The sequence below is a fragment of the Centroberyx gerrardi genome, chromosome 5 (genome assembly GCF_048128805.1).
Source record: "Centroberyx gerrardi isolate f3 chromosome 5, fCenGer3.hap1.cur.20231027, whole genome shotgun sequence".
Taxonomy (NCBI): Eukaryota; Metazoa; Chordata; class Actinopteri; order Beryciformes; family Berycidae; genus Centroberyx; species Centroberyx gerrardi.
Window position 1 is genome coordinate 12400019 of NC_136001.1, and position 24669 is coordinate 12424687.

A 24669-nucleotide genomic window follows, 5' to 3' on the forward strand; every position below is an offset into this window, starting at 1 on the left:
TTCCCACCTTGTTCACTTTCATCCGTGCCAATAAAGTTTACTTGAACTGAAATTGAGAGAGAGAGAGAGAGACAGAAAGAGAGAGACAGAGAGAGAGAGAAAGACAGAGACACACAGAGAGAGAGAGAGACAGAGAGAGAGAGAGATACAGAGAGAGAGAGAGAGAGCAAGCGAGCGAGCTTTGGTCAGGGTAATAACCTTGTTGCTTGTCTCCTTGGCAACATACAATAGAGGAAGTTTACAAAGAACTGACCTGCCCACTTTTACCTGCCTCGATGCCAGGAAGACAATCCTTGTGCTGTTTCTGGCGCGTAGGGAGTGGAGAGTAAGCTGTCATATCAAGGGGGTGGTGAATGACTTTCAGGGAAGTGAACAAAGTTCCTGTTTTCACTCTCGCAGACAGAGCAAGGTGAGCTGAATATTTCATCTGTCCGTGGCAATGACTTGGCAAAACGATTAGTAATAGAGATTGAAAACATATACTGTATATTCATTTCAAGGCTTTGGCTTTGACAAGCTTTCATTTGAGAGATAGATTAGAAATATTATAGTCCTTATGACTACAAACGTTCAGAGTGTTGATATGGATTATCTCTTTAATGCCAAGAAGAGCATTTAGGGTGTACCAGCTTTCAAAATATGAGTCAAATACTGCTGCAAATATCATTTTAATGAAATCTTTGAAGATACACTGGAGATGACATACTTACAAAGGGTCACTACTTGTCACGTTTGATTGTGCAAGCTTGAAGAGGCTTAAATACAGAGTAAACACAGACTAGATTTTGTTGCTGCATATTACTAAGGGAAGGATTGTTGCCCTTAAACAGTTCGGTGGTTCTAATGTTTGATCTTGGTGTCCTTTACCAATGTAGTCTTTACAACATTTGCTCTTTTACTTGAGGGTGAGCCCATGTTTTTATTCTGTTTTCCAGTACAGAACTCAATGGCCATGGATACCAACTTTGTTCCTCTGGCATGCTGCCTTCTGACCCTTTCTTTCGCTACAACTACACCACCATCAGAAGAAGGGGGTTTGAATTTGGCTGCCAATTTGACTGGCACAGTTACAATGTCAACTCCTAGCTTAAACTTGACACACACCACTGCCATGGGAGCTCCATCTAACACCACCGCTGATGGTATGACAGTCTTTGCAACAGTTATCTCAACCTTGACTGAGGGCACAACTCCCTTTGCCAGCACTACCCAAGATGATACAGCACTCACCAAGGCCACAGCAACATCTGAGAGCACAAATCACCCCCAGACGACTCAGTCAACAGCCATCTGGACCTCTGCAACAGATGGTGCATCCTTGACGACCACAATCCCCAGCACTGAAACTCCAACCTTCACTGTGCTGACAACCCAAGCAACCCAGACAACTGTAGATAATACCAGTACACCTGATACTACATTCAATTCGACTGCAAATTCATCTCCGACTGTCAGTACAACCTCAGATTCAGTGCACAATGCCACACAAGGTAAGATACAGGCTCCATATTCTTATTTGCTGTTTTATCATTTTTTATTCTATTTACCTCCTGCCAAATTACCTTATTTTCTTCATTTTTTCCTGCATTACTAGGTTTGGGACTGAATAATTCAGAAAAGAATATGACTATTCTCTTCAGCGTTGTACTTGGAGTGTTTGCTGTCAGCCTGGTTGTGTACACGTTCCACAGATGCAAACACAGAATCCAATACTTGCATCAACCTCTATACAACACCGAGGACACAGGTAAGGAGTTAAATCCCCCATTCATCATGCAATCAATACAAACTCATTAGTCTATTATTAGCGGCTAAAAAGACCGATTTAATTTTCACCAGATCAATTCGTAGCAGAAGATGACACGCTCGTAATTTCTGGAGGACTTTATGATGGCCATCCAATCTTTGACAATCAACCAACAGCCACAACAGAACAATCTCAATTCTGCCTTGAGTTCCTTCATGAAGAGGATGAGAGGATTCCTACATTTTAAGATGTCACCTTTGACAGGCATATAATGGGACAAACCAATCGATTTTCCTCATCAACTATTCAGTACTATTTTCAAGACTGGGATTTCTACAACTGTGAACTTCAAAACATAACGGAGAGGCTAATGGCTGAGATGAAAGGAAAATTATGATGGCTGGAATATTGAAACAAGGACAATGCTAAGGAACTTGAACACCCCTTTATCTTGTATTACAATAACAGCATACATAAATATAATGAATATATGAACATAGCAATTTAGAATGAATATACATACCAACAATATGAATTTGTGCAAAATAGCTACAAAGAAACAACATTGGAGCAAGCACATGCAGCATGAACTTTTACAAGAACACCACCAATGGTAAATGATTCTATATCTGGTGAATTGGTAGTTGCAAAACAACAGCAAAGGAAAATTTTCTTCAAACTTCAAAATATGGAGGGTGAGTAACTTCTTCCAGCATCTACAGTCACCTAAAATCCACCTATGATGCCACATGAATGTTTAGAAACAAATCTGGAATTTATATGAACACCTACACTTATCTATTATTACTAAGTGTCTATCTGATCCATAAGAGTACTATCTATGCAAAGATCTTTTCATTAGTCGTCTTCTTCTTTTTGTCAGAGCCAGTAGCAGCAGTCCAACCAGCATCTCTCATCCTTTTTATTGCAGCCAGCTTCAAGGAGTTCCCTGGTGATTTATGAATGACAGGGCTCTGGATCTAAAGAAATATTGATCCAATTTTTCAATGTAAATTACCAAGTATTACTTGATAAAAATATGTATGCTAGTGGCTAACTTCTTCACAATCTGACCGTCTTCTTTAAATGCAACAACATTCTTTTTGATTAATATTAGATCAATAAGCTCATATTACCTTTTTGGAGATGTTGAGTTTGCGGTGTGGAGCAGAAAAGCTGGGTTCAGGTGCATCTGCAAAGGTCTATCATGAAGAGGAACAAAAGATCAAATTAGTTCTTCTGCCAATGTTACACACATTGATCAATCAAAGTTCACTACATGAACTGGGTTGATGATAAACCTCTGGCTAAATAAACCCTCAGCCATAAAAAGTACTATTCACCAAGAGATCATTTTGTTCAGAGCTGTCAGACTTGGGGTCAAGCTCCATGGTGCCCTTCCTCCAAGGTGCTAATTTTTCAGTAGAAGGGGGTGTCCTTATTCTATAGGACTGTAAGGGAATTGAAAGAGTAAATCTCAGAAAAAGATAACTAAATCAAACAGGAGCATTTTAGGAAATGTCTGAATGATCTGATTTTACCTTGATCTTTGGTGTTGCTCCAACCCTATTTGTGGTACTCCTAGATGGGGTTTTGAGGTCTTTCTGAATTTCCTTATACAAAAGGCAAACAATGTAAGTCTGAGTTATTATCAGTGCTGTACAACATATACAACATGAAAACTATGGTATAATGGTCTCTAAATCATAGCTTGCTTAGTAAACATTCACTTTAGGAATAAATCGTTTTGTACCTTGGTTTTTGGTGTTGTTCCAGATGGAGTTTTGATGGATTCAGTGTCAGTTTCCTTTGGCACAGAAGACATAAAATGTTATTTACACTTAGTAACAATCTTGTGATAATAGAGCTGCACACAAGTTATGACATTGTTAACCTTGTCTCCTGGCAACTGAATACTATGCAGCGTCGTGCACTAATAGGCTACAGTGATATGTGTATCGAGTTGATGCACGCTTTGCAACACCATAGAGACACAAAATGAGAGTAACACTTCTTAGTGTCAATGCACTGTACAATACACATCCCATACACAAACACACATGCATACACACACACGACACACACAAATAGTGTTGTATATCTATATGAATTAGGTTGCTGTATGTATTAAGATACATGCTGGATATCACCTCTACTCTAAAATTAGTGTTTAAAAGCAAATTTCTAGAATTTTTTTTGTGTTTTATATAATTACTAATTGTATATGAATGGTAATACCTTGGGATTATGGTCAAAAAATGGATAAAAGCAGAGTGAATATAAAATACTTAAAAAAAAATACATTTGTTTTTACCTTAACCTTTGATGCTGCTCCAGCTCTGCTGGTAACGTTCCAAAGTGGGGTTTTGACAACTTGAGTCTCAGGTTCCTTCAGCATGAAACATACAATGCCAATTATGATGGCAGTCATAATCAAACTTTATGAGAAAGCAAGCAGGTTACCAGTGGTGAATTAAAATGTAACCATGTAGAACTATTTTATGCAAAATAAACAGACTAATTCTTTTCATTTCCAATTCACCTGAACAATGAAGGATGTGCTTGAAATGACACTAGCTGCTAAATCTAAAAACAACTTTTCAGTAGAATAAATTTAACTCACATTCATCTTTGTATTTGCAGTACTCTCATGGTCTTTGCTGTAGTTGGGAGATTTTCTGGTCTTGAAGTCAAATACATGCCTCTTTACAGACATTTCTTTCGGAGTCTCTGTACATCTTGCTTCATTAGAGTTTGATTCTGGTGACTAAAAGTTTAAAAATGAATTATAGGGAATGTGCAGTACAATTCTTTTTCACAACAAACCTGTTATTCAGTGGTTTCTTATTTTCTGTTCTACATATTTTACCTGCTTGTTCTTTGCTTCTGACTGTTGACTGATTTTCATGGATGAAATGTCTTTCTTCAAATCATTCATCTCCTTTTGCAGGTTTCCCTAGTAGCCAATGAAAAATGTCTCTCAAAGACTGAATTGTCTTTCAAAATGTAGTAAGCAGAGATTGTTTCAGAAGAAAACAGAAAGAATTCGTAACTGATGCCAACTAGATGAAAGACTTACCTTCTCTGTCATCTCTTTCTTCAGCTGTTTTTTCAGGCAATCATTTTCTGTCTTACTCTGTGAGAGCTCCAACTCCTGATGGTAATAATTCAGTGTTGACAGTGTTAGTATTTAATGTATTCATTATTTAATTTCAATCAAATTTTCATTTTATGCTTTTTTCAGCATCATACCAGGGACGTCCTACTAGCAACAGCATCCATTTCTTTTCTCTTGTTCTCATCAAGCTCTGCATCCTTCTCTTCCACCATTCGGTCATACTGGCTCTAGCAACGACAAAGTCAAGTTCCTTCCAATGCAACATGTGTTTTGATTGACAGCCATGCTATTAAAGAGTATTTCCAGATAAGATGATGACCTTACCTTGTGTTTTTCCATCAATGCAACCATCTCGGCTGTCTTGTGCTGGCACTTCAGTTCTGCATATTCCTTATTCTTGTTGGCCTCTGCAGCTGCACATCTGAGCTTTTGTACCTATAAGAGAATGTGTTTGAGTTTTTTTTTTTTTTTTTGTGTAACTAAAAATGTGCCAAAAGAACATTAAATTACAACAGTAACCTCAACCTGAAGCTCTGCTGCAAAGGTTGATTTGGACCCAAGATCCTCAAGCAATTTTTGATGTTCTTCCTCACTCAGTCTTTTACAGTTATGGGACTCCTCTTTGAGATTGTTGATCTAAAGTAAAAAACAAACAAACAAAAACAGGCATTTGCATTATATGGGGGTGCGCTTTTAAGTGTAAGTACATAGTATCATTGTGAAGATTTGAGAACTAGAGGGGGAAAAAATCATTACTATACCACATTTTCAAGTTGACTGGATTTCGTAGTCTCTTTTGCTATTTGTTTCTTAAGTGTTTTATTCTGAAAATACATAAGAGAACCGTTAGCTAAATAAATAACAATGTCATTGTATGTAGTGTGTATCTTTAGTTTCATAGCCACTACAAACCTCTTTTTGGCATTTCTCCTGGGCTTTAGCTTTAGACTCAAATTTTGTCTTGAGATTGCACAGCTAAAAAGCAAACAATTGCTGTATTAGTTCTAGAAAATGCCCAATAATAATAACAATAATAAAAGCATCTTATTGATTTTTTATCACCTTTGCTTCCAATTCTTTGATCTGCTTTACTTTTTTTGTGATTTCCTCCTGCAAATGCTCACGTTAGAAAGGAAAAGAAGCACGAGACTCAACACTTAGCAACACTATTGGCAGAACTACATGCACCTTTACGGCCCCTTGGGTTTGTAATAGTATTAACAACAAGTGTTAATTGACATACTTACCCTTTCTTTAATGTTCTTCTGCAGGTTCTCAGTTTCTTCATATTTGTCATGGATTTTGGTGTTCAGTGAGTCAACTTCTTCTCTATTTAATGAAAATCAGACAAATTTTAATCTACCAAACTGTACAATGTCTCAAATCTTTAGATCTAGAAAACGCAAACTGACCGTAAACATCGGTTTTCCTCTTCAAGTCTTTGAAGTTCCTTTGTGATCTTCATCCCCTTTTCCTCACTGGCCTGATCAGTCAAAGCATTTCCATCATTTATCATTCATACAATACAATAAAAAAACAGCACTTAAAAAAGTGCATTAGTCCTGAATGCCTCCAACGGCTATGCTTGAAAATGGATTAGCACATTTGATTTTTGTTCAGACCTTCAGGTTTTTCTCAAGAGCTTTTGCTTCAGAGGATCCACTCTCAATTTGCTCTTGAATGGTCTTCTTCTCAGACTGAAGTTCATTAAAGCTTGACAATAGCTCTTTGTAGTTTACTCTTAACAAGTAGACACATTAAACATTATTACGATACAAATAATTATTCACTGTAGACATTAAGACAGAAAACAGTATAATTGACTGTAACATTGTAGCAAATATTATAGAATGATTATTTAAGAACTCACTCATGCTGCATGATGTCTTTCTTCAGCTGCTCCATCTGAAAGGTGTATGCTTCATTTTTCTTCATCTCATTAAATAATTGCCCCTCCATCTCCTGTACTTTGATCTGAGGGTGAAAAAAAACACATAACATGGTGAAGCTACGCAATATGGTAAGTCCTTAACATATCTATCAATATTTATTCACTATAAAAATGATTTCCCAATAACAAATTCCACAGTGAGTTAGAGACTGTAGGTAAAGGAGAAAAAAATTGTCAAACCAAACCTCATAAGTATTGGCCTTCTCCTTTAAATCTTTTTGTGCCTTTTCAGCTGCCTCACAAGCCTTCTCTAGTATATTCTTTTCAGCAGAGGCAATCTCAACTTTATTCTGTGTCAACAAAAATAAAGTTGAAAAAATGGGGCATATCTTTTTTAAATCATCAGCACTAAATTACTGGATAAACTCAAACATCTGTATTCTGAGATGGAGTGTGTATTCGCATCACCTTGAAAAGTCGGGCTTGTTCAGTTTTCCTTGAAAGCTCAGCTGTGAGTTCCTCTACTCTGACCTCGATAACTTCAATCTTCCCCAACAGGGAGTCAATGGATTTTGATTTTATGTCCTATGAACAACAATGATGTAAGTGTCTTAAAGTCAACTGCTGTAGTGATCTGCTCTACGATGATGAATGCTTGAACACTTGCATCTAGAAATACAAGACTTCACCAGTTCATCCTCAAGGATTTTGATCTGCCCATCTTTCTTTGCACTCTGCTCCATGGTTTCTCCTATTGAATAAAATATTTTCTTTCAGCTTGACAGTTAATTGAGTGTCAATGGAAAATCAACTTGTTTCATTGAGTGAGGCTTACCCATAAGTGTGGTTTTCCTTTCAAGCTCCTTGTTGATTGCAATGAGTTTAACCTCAAGTTCCTTGGCCCTTGAAAGTGAGTCATAACAGGAACATGATGTGATGAAAAATAATAGTCTGGAAAATATTGAGAATTTTCAGGGCTTAATCACACCTCTGTCTCTCAAAGGTTAGTGAATTTTGTAGCTCATGAATGGTTGTCTGAATCTGCTCCAGTTTGTCTGCTTGTTGATCTTTAACTTTGTTGAGCTCCTGCAAGCTTGAGTCTTTCTTGAGGATGATCTGCGCATATTCTTCTTTACTCTGTTCCAGTGCTGTGGCGATAGCTTCCCGACTTGTCTTTGAGGGAAAGATAACAATTCAGTCAAGGTAGACAGCGCACAACAGAGTCTACTTTAATTGAACATGACAGGAATCTTAACACCGCTCACCTCAGTTTCTTTACAGAGCTGCTCTGCAGTTTGCAGTTTTTGAAGAAGGCAGTCCTGTTCATTTTTTGAGCTTTTGAGAAGTTCATATTGTTGATCTGTAAAGGTGGCAAATAATGTTTGATGGTAATATTATCTATAGCATCCCTCTTTTTCCTCCTAATTACTAACAGAACTGATGTTGATCACTCACTACATTGGAGTAAATACGATTAATTGACATTAAGGCCTGTCATTTTATAATTAGGACTATTTTTTAAATATTTTGTGACATTTTTATAAGTTATAAAAGAACTTACACACTGCATAGGCAATAAATTATGTAATACGGATAGTAAAGACGGATAGTTCCAGTCCTCAGTTCTGTTTGTTGTAGTCACACTGTTGTAAAATACATGATACTTGCAAACCTTTGACCACATAATGGTTAATTTAAATATTAGCAAAAATCACCACTCATACCAATAATAGAATCATGTTGCTTGGCAGATGAAAGATATTTAATTATTATTATTTTGTTATTATTGTACTAGTACTGAGTATTACTAAGTATAGTACTAGTATTGAACATTTTCATTCTTTTTTTATTACCATGGTGAGTTGCTGCCATTTTATAAAAGCCGCTTTGCATCATGTCTAACAACACCTCTTGTATATTTTTGCTTACTTTTAGCATTTCTTAGTGGTCACTACAAATCACTCTCAATCTTACATTATGCATTTTGACATAAGAGCAGCTTATCTTGAAATCTTATCTTATCTTGATCTTACTTGCTGTCTCTTGAAGTTGTTTGCAACTCCCCTGGGTTTCATGAAGGTTAAGCAGGACTTTTTGTAGTTCATTCTCGGTATCCTTCAATTTTGTTTGAAGCACTACAACCTGTAAATGCATTCTCCATTCTTTAACTCTGTAGTCTCAATAACCTGTCTCCAAAATCTACATGGTTATACGGAGTACCCAACTAAATTGACTTGAATTGAGTGTTGTTGTTTTTTTAGTACTAACCTCTTCCTGTTTCATGTTATATTCTTGATCAAATTTCTCCTTTAGATCTTCGAATTGCAGCAATCCCTCTTTGACTGGAAAAAAAAATAGATCAAATAGTTAATACTCTTGTTCTCCTGCTAATCAATAATCAAAGTCCTCAGTCCTTTACGGAAGTGATTTTCCTTGACATTTCCAAGACATTATCAATAAAGTGTGCAAGGATATACTCAATATCAAAGTGCCATCATTGCTATTTGTATGAAATGTTTTTCCTGACTGAAAAATTTGTCTTTAAGTTTCTGTTTTTTCCAGGGTAAGTGAAAACCATGATAATCCTACACAGAAAAACAAATACCTTTCTGCATTTCATGTTGATCGGCTTCTACTCGAATATGAAGGCTCTTGAATGCAGCAATTATTTTCTACAGAAAGAGATTATTTGTAATTGTAAACCCACCAACCAACTTTATGTACTATTGCTTTGCTAAATACTATCCAACCAGTCAAGCCTAGCTTCCTTTTTTATATGGAGATATAGAGATATTTACCTGAATACTCTCACTATTTTCCATAAAGAGGTGATGTGTTTCCTCTCTCTCAGATTCAACTACAAAAACAATTATAAAAATGTATGCATCATTAAGTAATTATTTTCTGCATCAAAATAATGTTTGGCATACTTGCGTAGCAAATTTTAAAGTACTTTTTACTTACATAAATGCATTTTCTCAGCTGAGCGTTGGAAAGTATCTTTGAGTATAGTACACAAGTTGCGTGTTGCATTGTTTCTGTATTTAAAATTAGAACTTTATGTAAACAAAACATTTACATCCAAAAGTTCCATTGTGGGGTCTATCAAGCCTTTATTGAGCCTATCTAGCCTGGCTAAAACAGAACAAAATCCAAACAAAACTCATACTTGTTCCTCAAATCTTCATTTTCACTGATCTGTTCCTCCAGCTTTATACTGAGACTTTCATTTCCAAACTGTAAAATGCAGAGAAACACCACATACAACAATACGCATACAACCACACCAAAGGGCTTAGAGAATGCTGTGTGACTATATTATCAATCATCCCTTCATACAAAAGAGAGAGAAAAGAAACCCTGTCATACTAACTGAAGCACACACCTGCAATTCTTGAATGGCTTTGCGCTGCGTTTCAATTGTTCTTTTGTTTTCTTGCAGTTTCCTTTCCTTTTGCACAGTCTCAGAGTCAACCTTGACTTTCCAACACTTTATTTTCTCAACTTCATCAAACAGCTTAGAATAAAGCTGTCCAGGATTGTAATTATTCTGGGGAATATGCACAATAATGGGAAGTGAACTGACAAAATTTAGAATGCATTGGCTGCAGAGGCCAAGTCTATACCTACTCCACATGTCTATACAACACATATCTTACCTCCTTTTCCATTGGTGGTAAAACTTTCATCTTGGGCACATCTTTAGAGGAGACAGAATAATACCTAATGAGTTTATAATGCTCATAATAAAGTTTATGATACCTTGCCTACTTCTCATTGTGAAATTATGTAGCCTGAAATGACAGCTTAGTGCTGCATAATAGAAAATACCTTGTCTGGATGGTTTAGTTGGCACAACCATGCTTGTATTGGAGAAGGACATACTTTGCTCTTTGTCATAACATTTATTGTAACCCTGGGGGAAAGCAGATGTTATGCTTACTCATCATAGGTATTAATGCTTCCACCCTCCTAGGCTACAACAGTCTCTATTCATTAATGCTTTATTCTAACAACAAAGCAAACAATGACTGCAAGTTTAAGTTAACACTGTTATTGCTGGTTGAAGGTTAGCTAATTGTTGTGCTGGACAGTTTTGTCAGTGTTAATGTAACAAGCATCACACTGCCTTGACTACACTTTATCCTTAGAGATTTAAAGAGCACTAGTAGGGTGGTAACAGTCGTCTACCTGCTGCAATGTCTGCATGAAATCACCGCAGTCCTCAACAATTTCCTGAGGTCTAACAGCAGAGACCTGTCCTGAATTCGCCCTGAGAGGCACCAACAGCTTGAAGTTGAATCCTCGGCCTCTCTCCATTCTGAAACAAAGGACGACAAAGGTAGCGTTAGCGTTAAATTTAAGTTAACATAGGTTATAGTTAGCTATATAAATATCAAGAGGTCTGAATTTAGTTCAAACACAGCTAGGTGGCTAGGTGGTTAGCTAACGCTATCACTGGAGGAGTTAACATAGCTAACGTTAGCTAGCTAACCAACGTCACCTAATGTGTTAGGAGTTCCCAATAACTTCAAGAAAACCACAAAACAATAATAAAATAGCTATCTACCTGTCAGTGGTAACGCTAATTAGCTAGCCTTTAACATTACCCAAATTTACTTTTCACCTTAACCTGGCTAGCAATAAAACAAAAGTGAGGAGAAGAAACCAACGGCACTGTCGGCTTAACGGTTTAAATTCAACGACGGTGTGCGGGCGCGAGCATGAGTTCTCCTGTGTATAGTGGCGTTGCGACGCGAATGCACGCTCATGCCGCTTCCATTATCGGACAGCTGGTGGCAAGACCTCCATTACCGGACACTCTTGACGTGGTTATGTTCTTTTCCGGAGAAATTAACACTAGCACGCGCTACAAACGATAAATCCACTGTATTTAAACAGGTTGACGTAGGAATGTGCATTGTACGGATACATACCTATAGGAATTTTCCGGGCTCCTCACATCTTATCAAAAAGTTGTGTGGAAGAAACGGGAAATGATGCCATCGCTGTATGAGACGGGGGAATGTCCGATAATGGACCCATGGTCTCGACTCGTAGGTTCTGTCCATAATTTAATAGGTTTATCACTTAAAATGGATGTGTCATTTTCAGTACATATGTGTCTATATATAATAAGATAAGAATAATCTTTGTTAAGCACTTTTCAAAACAAAATTACAAGTGCTTCACAATCAAGAGAAATAAAATACTGACAAAGTACAGACAATGAAACAGAAGGGTAAAATACCGGTAGTAATACATTAATAGTAAAATGAAATAATGGTGCGTTCACGTGCTGGCGGGAAAGTCCGACATCCGGGACTTACAAGTCGGCTGTTGAACAGCATTGCATTCATGTGATCTGTCGGAAACTCAAATTCGGAAGACAAAAAATAAGCAAACACGGACGTCCTGCAGTTTAACAAACTCATTTGACTAACTTCATTCAAACAGATGTTAGGTTAGTCTGGCTAATGACAAACTTGCAATAAAGGTGCACATGTAGCCTATGTGATTTTTTACTGTTGACCAACACACAACTTGAGTTTTTGCCTTGTTGGGAAGGTTAAAGGTCACCATTGCCTCATAACAGCGTCAAAACTCAAGTCTTTATTATTATTGTATTTATGTATTCATTTATTTATTTAATTGAAGCAGTTGAAAATTACAATTGGAGTTAAGACATGACTTGAAAAAAGAAAATATCCTTTTAGATCCAGACAGCATTACTTGCTCAAGACCTTTGTTGCATGTCATACCCCTCTCTCTCCCAACCTTTCCTGACTGTCTTCACTAATGTCTATCTAATAAAGGCAAAACTGCCCACAAATCTTTAAAAAAAAAAAAAGGTTCCTGCCTGAGGATCTCAGGCTGTGCACAGAATCATCCTACTATAGAATGAGGAAAACTCTGTCCGTCCGTCCGTCTGTCTGTCCGCATCCATTTTGCTCCTCAACAGGTTGGCCAATCAATCTCAAACTGCACATGGGCATTGAGCATTGGCATAGGCAGGGACTGACAGAGCTGATTTTTCCATTTTCCCAAATTTACGCTGTTTATGCGCCTTTTTGGCAAGTCTGCGCGGAGTTGTGGCGCGCACATCCCCGGTTATCTGCGCGGAGTTGTGGCACGCGCATCCCCGGAAGTCTGCACGTAGTTGTGGCGCGCGCATCCCCGGGCATGGACTAGTAAGGTATAATCAAAAGTTCAGAAAGATAACTAGGGGTCTGGCCATGCAAAGCCTTAAAACTAATCTGTATTGGTATTCATCAGGATACATTTACAACCTTGATATGGGCAGTTTCAATGCTGTGCTGTTGACGGAAACCAGACTGAAATATTTCAAATATGTTATTGTTTTCCAAAACTTCCAGGAGTTGCCTTGAAATAATATAACACCCATTTGTGTTACTTTTCAACATAACTTATGTAATAACACAAATATGACACATTAAAGTGTTGAAAATTACAGATGAGTTTTAAAGGCTGAAATCTTTTACACAATTGTGTCCAACAATGGACCTCATGTCATAATGTTAATATTATTAGTTATCATTAGGCAGGAGATACACCAATAGTGTCTATAGTGTGGGACTCTTAATTATAGGTCAGTGATTGGAATAGGTTCCAATCCAGTACTAGTCCAGTACAGTATGCAGATTGATAAATTAAGATATCAATACTTTAAAGACATGTGCTTTGGCGCCATATAATTTCTTTTGGCAGGAGGATGTCTCCTGACAATGATGAAAAGCTAATCCCGAAAATGCTGAAATGCTGCTGTCTGAGAGGTTCATAGGTAGCCTATAGCACCTTGGCTTTGCAGGCCAAATGGCATTCTGTTTCATGAAGCCTACCAGACTGTTCTGTGAATCTATCAACAATAGATCATCAAAGCTGTTTTTGAGAGTCCAATAAGCTGTTAAGCCAGTGAAAAAATGAGAGGCTACATCCTCTAGCCTATGTAATTAGCCTATTTTGTATTTCATAAGTATTATTTACTTTTTATTTGATTGTGATTGTTATAGAATGGTGAGTGCATAATTTGATTAAATTAATAAATTAACGCAATAGATGCATTTGTTTGTGTAATTGTCTTATAGGCCAATATGTGACATGAATGACTGTAAATTGAGTAGTAGGTATTTGGTACTCGTTTCAGCCGATCTGTGCAATAAAGTACTCACTACTAGTTTCTGAAAAATGTATACTGGTGCACCTCTCAAGACCTAATATGTTTCTGATATCATTTACAATAAATCAGATGTTTGTTTCCTCTGCCTTAGATGAAATGAGAATACAGTGGACCGTACATAGCCTTGTCAAATGACAGTTTATTTACTTTACAGAAACATGCGTTCCACATATAACTTGCAGTCTATGGCACATTTTTCCATCATGTGAATACACTAGGCTATACAATAAGCTTAAATGCCCACACAGTCATTGATTATGACCATAGATCTATCATCAAAAATAGACCTGCAAAATGATACAGAATGTTCAAAACTTGGAGGAATCAAGGATTAGTAGGTACATATTTGAGGAATATACAAAGTGATAGTGCCTCTCAGGATTTTTAATCATCAAGAACTGCATACTGCCACCAGGTCCTTACCAATAGGGATTTTTTTTTTTTTACAAATGTGTTCGAGAGAGATTTAAAGTAGCACATAAAGTGGAGTGAATTATTGTCAAGTGCTTTCACAGAAAATGTTTGCAGTCTCTTTCAAAAAATAAAGCTGGCTCTGCACTGCAAATGTTCCCTTATGAAAAATAACTATAGAAATCTGATAATACATTTTAGAAGGATAAAAAAAAAAAAAGCTAAATATAAAGACCTATAGGAATATTATAGTGATATTATAGTGATACAATAGCAGATAGAAATACTAAAGTATTAATACTAAGTATGATAAGGTCACTTGAGTGGGCTACTAGGCATACTATAAGTCCCTATAAGAATATTATAGGGATAGTATAGGGATTTTTTCGTTAAGGTTTGAATAGGATTGCAAACGTATTCCATGAATTCTTTCAGACACTGAATTGCATGTGAGCCTATAAGTGCATTTTGCTGTGGTCATAAACAAACAATGCATTGTCAAACAGTAGAGTAGTAGAGGAGACAGAAGGATGTGCTTTCCTCAGTGCTGTTTAACACAAGCATCAGTGTTTTTTCATTAATGTATTTCTCACAGACAACATTAAACTGAACACCAAAAGTGTAACATATTAGGGAACAAGACAAATTAGACAGTGTCTTCTCTGCTCCTAGCCTCTGCCACCTCCTTGGCAGCATTGTCCCTGTTGGACCTTGCCTCTCTGCCTCCCACCTTGGCCCTTCTCTCCTCTTCTTTTTTCTCTTTGTCCAGCAGGCGATAGTTGATTCCCATTCCTACGAAGAGGAAGACGCTGGCAACGATGAGGAGGATTCCACAGCCCTGGTAGGTGTACTTGTAATCATGGTAGACATCTTTGAACTTCCCTGTGGAGATCAAAAGAGTTGCATTTCACCATTTTTACCATTGTCAACACTTAGGTATGTTGCTTATCAAATATATCCACACACACAAAAAAAGTTCATTCACAATGGATAATGCACTCACCAAGTAAAGGGGGCCCTAACAACACAGGACCGCACTCCACTATAGTGACCAGCCCCACGCCACTGGAGAAGCGCTGGGCTCCCACCAGGTCCATCAAGGTCTCAAACAGCACCGAGCTCAGCCAGCCAAAGGCGAAGCCGAAGAAGATGGCGTATATCACAAAGCCAGTGTAGTCTACTGATAGGGGGGCAAAGATGTGGCACACGCCATTGTACAACACAGAGGCAGCAAAGAAGTATTGTACTCTGGGCCGGATCCACTTGGTGTTGGCCACAATTCCCATGGAGGGCCGGGCAACCATGTCAACAAAAGCCAGCACAGACAGCAAGAAGGCTGCCTTCTCTTTAGGGATATCTTTACTCTTTGCAAAATTACTGAGGAACACCAGTGGTGCAAAGAGGCCGAAGAACATGACAACATTGCCCATGAGATAGAGCAAAAAGCCACGGTGCTTGAACAGAGAGAGGTCAATGAAGCTGTTAATGACCTGCGATACAGTCCTCCTCTGTGTAGTTTTCTCTGCAGGTTTGGGTTTTGGTCCTATAGGTCGCATGAGGGAACCAGCAACACAGCAATTGAAGAGCAGGCCCCCCAGGATAAGGAAACTCCCTCTCCAGCCAAACTGGTCAAAGAACCAGGTGTTTAGAGGAGCCAGGGTAGAAAGAAAGACAGGACTGCCAGCCATGGCAATTCCATTAGCAATGGGCCGCTTATTGAAGAAGTACTTTCCAATCATAGTGAGGGCAGGGTTGAGATTGAAAGACAAACCCAAACCTATGAAAATAAGAAATAAAAAGGTTAGCTATAAGTTTGCATTGAAAATAACTTTGAATTGTATATTGAATCATAAATGCAGGATTTCTCATCCAGGCATAAAACAGTTTGGAGATTCAAAGCGTTTCATAGTCTTTTAAAGGACACTAGATGGCAACAGAGTTCAATAAAACTTTGCTGATTTATGACAAATTGCAAAATTATGGAAAGTCAGTATTAGATACCTCCCACCACACCAATACAGAAGTACAGTGCTTCGACAGAGTTGCAGAAAGAGGCAGCAATGAGGCCTGATCCAGATAAGCATCCTCCCACCATCATGACAGGACGACTCCCATATTTATTAACCAGGATGCTGCTGATAGGACCTGAAGAGTGAAGACCAATACACACACACACACACACACACACACACACACACACACACACACACACCAGAAGGTGAAAAATGGTGATAATACCACAGAAAACAGCTATAGAGTTGTTATTAATGCACAATTCTACATTTGACCACCAGAGAGCCCCAATGCCACAGCTCTGGCACAGTGAATTCACACAACTTCTGCAATCATTTTTGTCAATGCTGCACTGCAGTAGATGTGCTCTCATGCCATTAATAATGCGATCTGTCATAAAAAGCATGAAAATCGTAATGAAATGATCATTTATTTGGTTCACAGATTCATAAAAATTGACAGAGAAAATAATTGGCTTGTGGACTCTCCTTAATGGGACTCTAAGCACATTTAAAATGATCATTGGAAATACCTCAGTTCAGATGAGAAGGTGGGTGTATGTGGGTGGGAGAGTGTGTGTGTTTCAGGGGTTGGGGGTACTGGTGTGTGTATGGGGTCAGAATAGCAACTAAGGTCTTAACCATTCCCTTCTTAAATGGGTACATTGTTTGCTATTCGCTTTAGCATTTTTGGAGCCTGGTTCACAAGTATAAATATAGAATGATTGAATGAATGTAGCAACAGTAAATCAACGTATTAATATGCATGTACCTTGGATTCAACATTAATTCAACAAAAGCACTATGATTTGTAAACAAATGCTTAAAAGGCACAGGGGTTTCAGGTCGCAAAATGCCATCTCCGTCTATGGCTTATAACAACAGGCCTAAATGAGAATGAGGATCCACATGGAAGACACTTCTGCCTCCCTGCCAAATCCCTGCACTACCCAATGAACCTAAATAGAATCTGACAGTTTTTGTTTAGAGGTTGTCCAGACTCATTTGCCAGCACGGTGCAAGACAAAGGGTTTTTAAATTGTAACGCAGGCAGGCTCCGCACTAACAATGAGTTCTTTCCTTCCGCCTCGCATGGAGAGTTGCTTAGGATAAAAAGGTGGGAGAGAAACCAATGTAGAATATTACGAATGTAATGAATCAAAAATTGAAGGAGTACAGAAGTACATAACAATAGGTGGTTAATGAACTTCTCCTGAGGATGTGCTCAGAAACGTAAACTTTTACAGGCTGTAACATGATTCAGCTTTCATTTACTCACATCACTGACAAACATTTCTTCACATTCTTTTACTTTAAAGTAAAAGGCAATGAGGATGCGAGGCTTGTTGTCCTGTGGGCACATTAACATCTAAAAGCATGCATTTATTAACAACTAGTGCAGTGCCCATTCACCCCGCTGCTGCACAGAGCGCTGTTCGCCCCGCCCCAATGCTGCACAGAGCGCTGTTCGCTTGTTTATTCAAAGTTTATTAATATTGAACGTGTTGCGTGTCCAAATTGCACCAAATCCGACACTGCACATCCTTGGGTCCCCAGCAATACACCCACCAACTGTGAAGTAGATCTATGGTTTAAATCCAGACAGAAACTTCACAAGTGAGACTAAACTATGCTTGAACCGTAGAAGCAGTTTACGGCCTTCCATTGGTTGATTCTGCTGCCAATCAAACGTGTCTGCGCTCCTATTGGCTAGTTTTACTGCCTCCGCCTCTGTTTTTTTTCTCCTGTGTGTGCTCGTTCTTCTCTCTCGGGCAGTTTAACTGAGCGGGGCGCGTGCCTTTGTCCCGCTCAGCCAGTCAGAGCCCTGAAGCCCCGCCCCGCTGCACTCAGACACAGAGCTGAGAGGCTCGCTGTTTGCTTGTTTAGTCAAAGTTTATTAATATTGAACGTGTCGCGTGTCCAAATTGCACCAAATCTGACACTGCACGTCCTTGGGTCCCCAGCAATACACCCGCCAAGTGTGAAGTCGATCGGACGAACGGTTCTCGAGATATGCGAAGGACACACACACACACACACACACACTCACAGACAGAGAATTAGTAGATAGATGATGTTTCAAAGGAACAGGCACATTGAGTCCATTGTGGCTGATAACCTTTTTGATACTTTTTAGGACTGGTGCAAATATCACTGGCATGTGATGGTCATGAAAAACGGTCCAAGGTCAGCCTATGCAATCTTATGGCCATCATGTGCTGCCACTGATGAACCAGATTATTAAACAACACACTGTTAAGAGAAAGACACACTGAGAAGAACCGTCAGAGATTTCCACAGCGCGACCCAGTAACCTTTAACCACTGCTGCTACTGATTGCATGTTACTCTGCAGTGAAGTGGCACCTTTTAAGGGAATGTGTTGCTGAACAATAAGCAGCATTGATTCCTTGATGGGGAACATGGTATTTTTGTAGTAGGGTAATGAGGGCTTAACTCACTTTCTGGACTAAATGTGAAGTTTCACTTGCATCGGACATAAAACTCTATATGGTGTAACTAACAGACCTTTGCTGACTTACTTTTTCAGCATTCATGCAGCAAAAAAAGATAGAATTAGTTCAGTTTAGAATAAAGTACATTTAACAGTATGCATGGGATACTATCATCTTGTCAAAGTGCTATCACTATGTTTTAATCCGTGCAGGTCTTGCAAAGACATTTGAAGCTCTAAAAGTCAGGTCAGAATAGAAAGCTTGCTATATTTTTTTCATGGTGCAATAGTTTTCCACTGTTCATCAGTTGGATGCACAAAGCAACCTTAGAGTAAATAGAGTCTTACTGTATTGTTGTGCTTTGTTTTCAGACCACAGACAGTTTTGATGGACAAGGAGAGCTCCTTTGAACTATGCTCTTTACGTGTTGAATATCATGCAGATGAAAAGAGCCTTATCGTCACCTGACTGGACAGATCTATTTGACATCATCCAGCGTCCCATTCATCTCCTCACTGCAGGAACCCATCCTTGCCCCTCAACGGTCCTCCACTCTCATGCAAAGCATCAAGGACAACATTCATCTGGTATAAAAGGCACATAGGCCTAAACCCCATTCATATGCTCCCGAGACAGGTAATGTTGCACTTTGATAAACAACACTTCAGTGGAGGAGTAACAGCATTTAAAAACTCCATTTGTTTTATTTCAGTGAGAAAGGTTTGAGTCAAGTCTGGCCATCTTAATTTTGACAATATTGTCAAACTTGCGCTGTGGCCTCAGTATGAACAAATGATGTTTGCAGAGCTATGGATTGGCTTTTAACCGAGGGATAGTGTATATTCTATCTCCTTGAAAGTGTGGGAAACAATTACTGTACTTACGAAAGAGTGCTTCACTTTTATTGTGAATATGGCTTAGAGAAAATACCAAGATCATGTTGTGTTTATTTACAGACTCACTCTGATCCTGAATTAGTCAATGACGCCAGGAGAAAAAATCTTCTATAATTGGACTTAGAGCCAGAAATGATGATTCAATCTTTAAATCTATTTAATGTGCTAAATGCCAAATGTTAACTAACCTGTGTTTGGTGGATTGTATTTTGGATCATAGCTCACCTCCGCCATACGTGACAGCTAACATGATGGAGGAGATCCAGGACACCTGACTGCTGGTCACATCGAAGATCGCCTCAATCTCTTTGAAGAAAACAGTGATGGACTTGGGGAAGGCATAAGAGAAGCCGATAGAGATGAAGGCCCCAGCCACCACCATCCATCCCCAGCCACCCTCAGGTGGTGTGTAGCCTTGAGGACCACCAACGGCAGGCGCCATCTTTGTTCACTAAAATCCCCTTCTATTTGTACAGTCCTGTTAGATTAGAAGAGAACAAAGCAAATATACTTTCAACCCAAGTATACAACATTTTTTGAGAGCCTGTGTTTGCTACTCATGAGCCAGCACATGTTTGTTACCATGAATCACTGTAACTTTTAAATATATCATGAGACACTGCTTAGGTTTAATGTTTGAATCAGATTTGCTGTTCTTTGCAACATGACAAACAGGGTTCTGTCAAGTCCAATTCACATCCTTTCTTTCCATTACTTTTACTGTAAAAACTAGTAATTTGTGCAGCAAATTATTTATTTCATTCACCATTACAGAAGCAAATACTGTATTGCAACTCAAGGTCAGCAGATTTTTATATGCTGGTTTTGCCTTTACAGGGTCGATGCATCATTATCAGTATACACACCGCACTAAAATAGAATAGGCACTGGTGAAAATGAGCGACAAGAGGAGAATGTGAGGTGAGAAGTCACAGCAGTACCGCCTAATGGAGTGAGATGTTTGTTTTAGTGACTCAAAACATTAAATGTATGCTTTGTCCTTGGAAACGGCATATTCTGGGGTTTTACTTCTATTTGTTCATACTGTCTACTGCAAAACATGTTGAATCCTCACGTGTATCTGGAAAGAAATCAGATTTGTCAAAAAGATTCCCTAAATCCATCACAGAGTTAAAGATTAAGGATGCCATTTCTGGACTTATTTGTTTTGAAGTGCCCTCTGCATCTATTCACTGAGCTCCCACCCGTTGATCTCCCGCAGTCTCACTTTAGAGGTGATGAATAAGAGTCCATCTGCAGAGTCAAACGGCCTACTATATTGTTTACACAGGGGAGACTATCCAGAGAGCGCATCGATCAGACCATGAACACAGGTTGAATTCACACTGCTCAATAGCTCAGGGCTACGCTCTGGAGTGGGTGATGATATAGTGTTTTTGCATTTTCAGCCAAGGAGGACTTGATTTGGTTGATGAATTGGTTTGGTGCTTTGAAAAGTTATTGGATAAGCCAATTGTGTGCAGTGAGTAGTGAATATTTAATGTGTTGAAGAACTTTTGTTATTGAGCTGGGATTTAAACTGCTGCTATGCAGTTGTAAATTTGCCTCCCACTTCATTGTACAGATGCTATAGGTAATGTAAGAGAACTAAAAACTTGTATCTCTTATTTATTCATATAGACATTATCGGTCAGTTGGAGCTGTAATGTAATTTGCTTTCAGCACATAGGTAAAACAATTACTATATGTTCCATATGGTATTTTTTATGTTGGAAGATCAAGGATTTACGGGAGCGTGATGCTCAATTTGCTCAATTTAATGTATGCACAAATGGATGTGATATTTGTCATTTGGTTTAGTATAAGAGTTGTGGAATTGTAGTCACCTTAGTTAAGTGGTAGAGGTGAATGTTCTGGATGTCCCTTTACAGCTGTCACCTTGTCCACTCTGGAAACTGAGGGTCTGCACAATTACAACGAAGGTCAGTTCAAAGATATTCGCTGTCTGAAAATAGTCACCACACATTCAACAGGCAGCCTCTCAAATGGGACAGTATGCTGGGGAATGTTCTTTGTTCGAGTTGGGCTGGGAACAGAGACAGTGTTGTATTATAAAGAATGAAAAATTCAGGGATTGACATTAGATGATGAATGGAGGAATGAGTCAAGACCGACAGGGCTGCAAGTAACATGGCTAACCCACAGAAATAATGAATAAAAAGGATAGTAATTCAATACCAAGGATTGATCGCCTGGCTCTAAAATGGAGAGAAAAGCATCTAAAATCTCAATGAAAACTGGGTTGTAGATTCAATTCATTTAAGCAAGGTAGGAGAGTGAAATATATGTAGACATACAAACAGAGGCATCAACACTGCCCGCCTCATTGTAAAGGTCTAAATAAAGCAGCCAAAGTGAGTGGCCAGACAGTACCACTTGACAGCACACACACCGGCACAAAGCATGCTCAGCAGAAGACATTAGTTGAGCCGTAACAGGATCTTGGTGTCTTTGCTAATGGGATGCAAGGCTGAATCTTCAGTAGAATTAATTTGCCTAACATTGGCTGCTCAGTCCGGCACTCTCAAGACCCTGGGTTTTCCATTTGAAGCTAACACACCCTGCCGTTGGAGTTGACCAACACAAGCAGGAGGGCATCAGAGACAAAGCCACCGCTGCCTATACAACAACCATGTGCTGCACATGGGGGCCCCACTTCTACAGCTCCTCTCTAAGGCCACCATGACTTCTATTTAGTTTGCTGAATTCTGCAAAAAAAATGTGGCTTAGATTAATAGTTTATGTTTATGTTTATTGTGATCCTCATTAGCTGTTACAATTGCAACAGCTACTCTTCCTGGGGTCCACATAAAAACAAAATACAAACAGTTAAAAATGGAGACAAAACAAATAACAACAAAAAAATTGACAAATAATGAGCTATATTGAATTAAATATGTCAAAATTATTTTTGTAGCTGAGCCTTTTTTGTTTCCAATGTGGGGTGCACTAATCTCACCAGGGTACCTAACAGGCTAGATGTGGGGCTCTGATCAGACAAAAAAAACTGCCTAGTTTTGTACCAATGTTAGGTTATTTCAGCATTGTTTGGTAAGCCTCTCAACAAAAGTGTTGGAATTATGTTGAAGGCTTGAGGGAGAATGAATGAGAGATTTCACATCCTTGGTTGAGTTTTTCTGCTTCCAGCAGTAGAGTTCTCATTCAGTCTCCCTGCAGCCATGCTTTGGGCACCTCATGATGACCCCAGAATGAACAATCAGTACCACTTATTGGATATAATGATTTAGTCTAATTAATCATACATGAGCATAAAATATTAAATATTCACTCATGAAAATTGAATATTCACACAAGAATAAATATTGTTATAACACACTGACAAAGCAATACATCTTTCATGTGAACCCAGCAGAAGATAAACACTATTTATGCAAGTGATTATTTTTCTCATGTTAAACTGATATCGGGCAAATGTTAAATAATGTGCATAAGCAGCTAAATATGCATAGTATCTGTGTGTCAAGCATCTTACCTTGGCAGGAGCTCTCAGACAGGGGGTAGATGAGCTGTGCAGATAGATAGCGCTCTCTGAGGCACGTTAGCACAGGGCAGACGTCATTGTATGGGACCGAGTGGCACTGAATATGTATGAAGCAAAAACCTCTGCATATATTTTACAGATACTCCAGAAGTGAGCTGTGGGTCTATATCCACTGTGACAGTCCAAAACTTGCCAGTGGCACTTCGGCCTCAGACTACATCTGTTTTCACTGACTAAAGCGAAGTTGAAAAGTTGAGTTCATCCAGAGCCCAGATCAAACAGTTGGACCATCTAGACACTACGTTGCTAAATAGTGAGGTCAGTCAAGTTCTTATTGGCTGTGGGAGGTTTAGTGCCGTGCCCCTAGAACGCATTCCCCACCCCTCTGTCATGTGCTGAGCTCACACACATGGTTAGGGTAATTCACTGCGTGGCCCTATAATATGTGTGACCTAAAAGGATATCAACCAATGTCTGCAGCCTAAGAGATAAGATGCTTTTTGGGGCCCCGATTTCCTGAACAAGCTGATTTATCAACACTATTCTATTGGATATTGGAAGTTGCAGCTATAAGAAATCCGGTTTACTTAAACAACAGGCATTGTTTACCTCAGCCACCTGGAAGAAAGATTTTTGATCACTTGAGAGGTCAGGTCTGGTTGAGCCTTTCTCCCAACTCCCCGAGGAGCCGTTAACGACTCTGTATCAAGGCTTGGGAAAGGAAAAGGCCCGAGTGCAGGAGGCCATTCAAACACTGTGTACTTGCAAAGTGCCTTCAAACTCTTGACACCCATGAAACATTCTTTCTCTTTGTTAGGTTGTTTTATGTTGTTCCCCTTATTTGAATCCAATGAGGACTTTTATTGCTTTGCGAACAGAGGATGCAATTGAGCACCACCTACAATTCAGTGTTTTCTCCTGGGCTGCCCTTTATTCACAAGTGCAAAATGCCAGGACTGGAAATGGATTTGGGACAAAAACATACCGATGCACGCACATACACACACGCACATGCATGCATTCAAGACTGTACATACATGCATACAAATGATAAAAGCAGGTAGGTTTCCTAGAACGTCTGGGTGCATCCTTCTCTTAGTTTTTTCTGAATGCACAGTCAGGGTTAGCTGCCATGCCTGCTTTGAATCTGAAAAGGAATCCAATGCATCTGTCAGATTAAACTATATCACCACAGCACACTTTTCTCTTGTTTCTCTTATGTCTGTTCTATTTGTGAGTGCCTGCACATTGTGACTATCTCTCTCTCTCTCTCTCAATCTCTCTCTCTTGCTATCTCTCTCCCACTGCAAGAAATAAAAATATTTCTGACGTGCAGCAGTTCATTTAAAGTAGAAAACACGCTTGCTTATCAGCATAATCACATTTGGAGTGAGCCAAATCTCAACTCAATGACTCAA

General features: G+C 38.9%; 3 protein-coding genes across 3 annotated transcripts; 1 reads left to right on the forward strand and 2 right to left on the reverse strand.

Moving 5' to 3' along the window:
- Nucleotides 1-316: 316 nt before the first annotated feature.
- LOC139915276 (uncharacterized) lies at nt 317-4364 on the forward strand. Its single transcript, XM_071903852.2, has 5 exons — nt 317-409; nt 941-1490; nt 1595-1747; nt 1840-2442; nt 2631-4364. The coding sequence occupies exons 2-4, from the start codon at nt 947-949 to the stop codon at nt 1992-1994; spliced, it is 852 nt and encodes a 283-aa protein (XP_071759953.1). The 5' UTR covers nt 317-409; nt 941-946; the 3' UTR covers nt 1995-2442; nt 2631-4364.
- Nucleotides 2400-11076, reverse strand: sycp1 (synaptonemal complex protein 1). The gene is given in 34 exon segments (XM_078283437.1): nt 2400-2727; nt 2884-2949; nt 3091-3198; nt 3289-3360; nt 4371-4514; nt 4617-4703; nt 4827-4901; nt 5000-5092; nt 5190-5300; nt 5385-5501; nt 5627-5689; nt 5778-5840; nt 5928-5984; nt 6016-6021; nt 6113-6194; nt 6278-6348; nt 6488-6605; nt 6736-6839; nt 7002-7145; nt 7225-7341; nt 7446-7507; nt 7592-7659; nt 7745-7929; nt 8022-8116; nt 8790-8898; nt 9025-9098; nt 9362-9428; nt 9555-9613; nt 9721-9794; nt 9926-9993; nt 10142-10306; nt 10416-10456; nt 10588-10672; nt 10987-11076. Coding segments are annotated over 34 exon segments (3081 nt in total). The 3' UTR covers nt 2400-2586.
- A 3046-nt stretch (nt 11077-14122) lies between these two features.
- slc16a1a (solute carrier family 16 member 1a) lies at nt 14123-20170 on the reverse strand. Its single transcript, XM_071903851.2, has 4 exons — nt 19954-20170; nt 16367-16510; nt 15369-16142; nt 14123-15247 (listed from the first exon to the last, which is right to left on the reverse strand). The coding sequence occupies exons 1-4, from the start codon at nt 20168-20170 to the stop codon at nt 15012-15014; spliced, it is 1371 nt and encodes a 456-aa protein (XP_071759952.1). The 3' UTR covers nt 14123-15011.
- Nucleotides 20171-24669: the final 4499 nt, after the last annotated feature.

Bases quoted from the DNA above. Each gene is read 5' to 3' on its own strand.
- LOC139915276 (XM_071903852.2), top strand. From the start codon at position 947: ATGGCCATGGATACCAACTTTGTTCCTCTGGCATGCTGCCTTCTGACC. The intron at 1,491-1,594 runs GTAAGATACAGG...CTGCATTACTAG, and splicing joins AGTGCACAATGCCACACAAG to GTTTGGGACTGAATAATTCA. The intron at 1,748-1,839 runs GTAAGGAGTTAA...AATTTTCACCAG, and splicing joins ATACAACACCGAGGACACAG to ATCAATTCGTAGCAGAAGAT.
- slc16a1a (XM_071903851.2), bottom strand. From the start codon at position 20,170: ATGGCGCCTGCCGTTGGTGGTCCTCAAGGCTACACACCACCTGAGGGT. The intron at 16,143-16,366 runs GTATCTAATACT...TTATTTTCATAG, and splicing joins CTGTATTGGTGTGGTGGGAG to GTTTGGGTTTGTCTTTCAAT. The intron at 15,248-15,368 runs GTGAGTGCATTA...TGATCTCCACAG, and splicing joins GTTAGGGCCCCCTTTACTTG to GGAAGTTCAAAGATGTCTAC.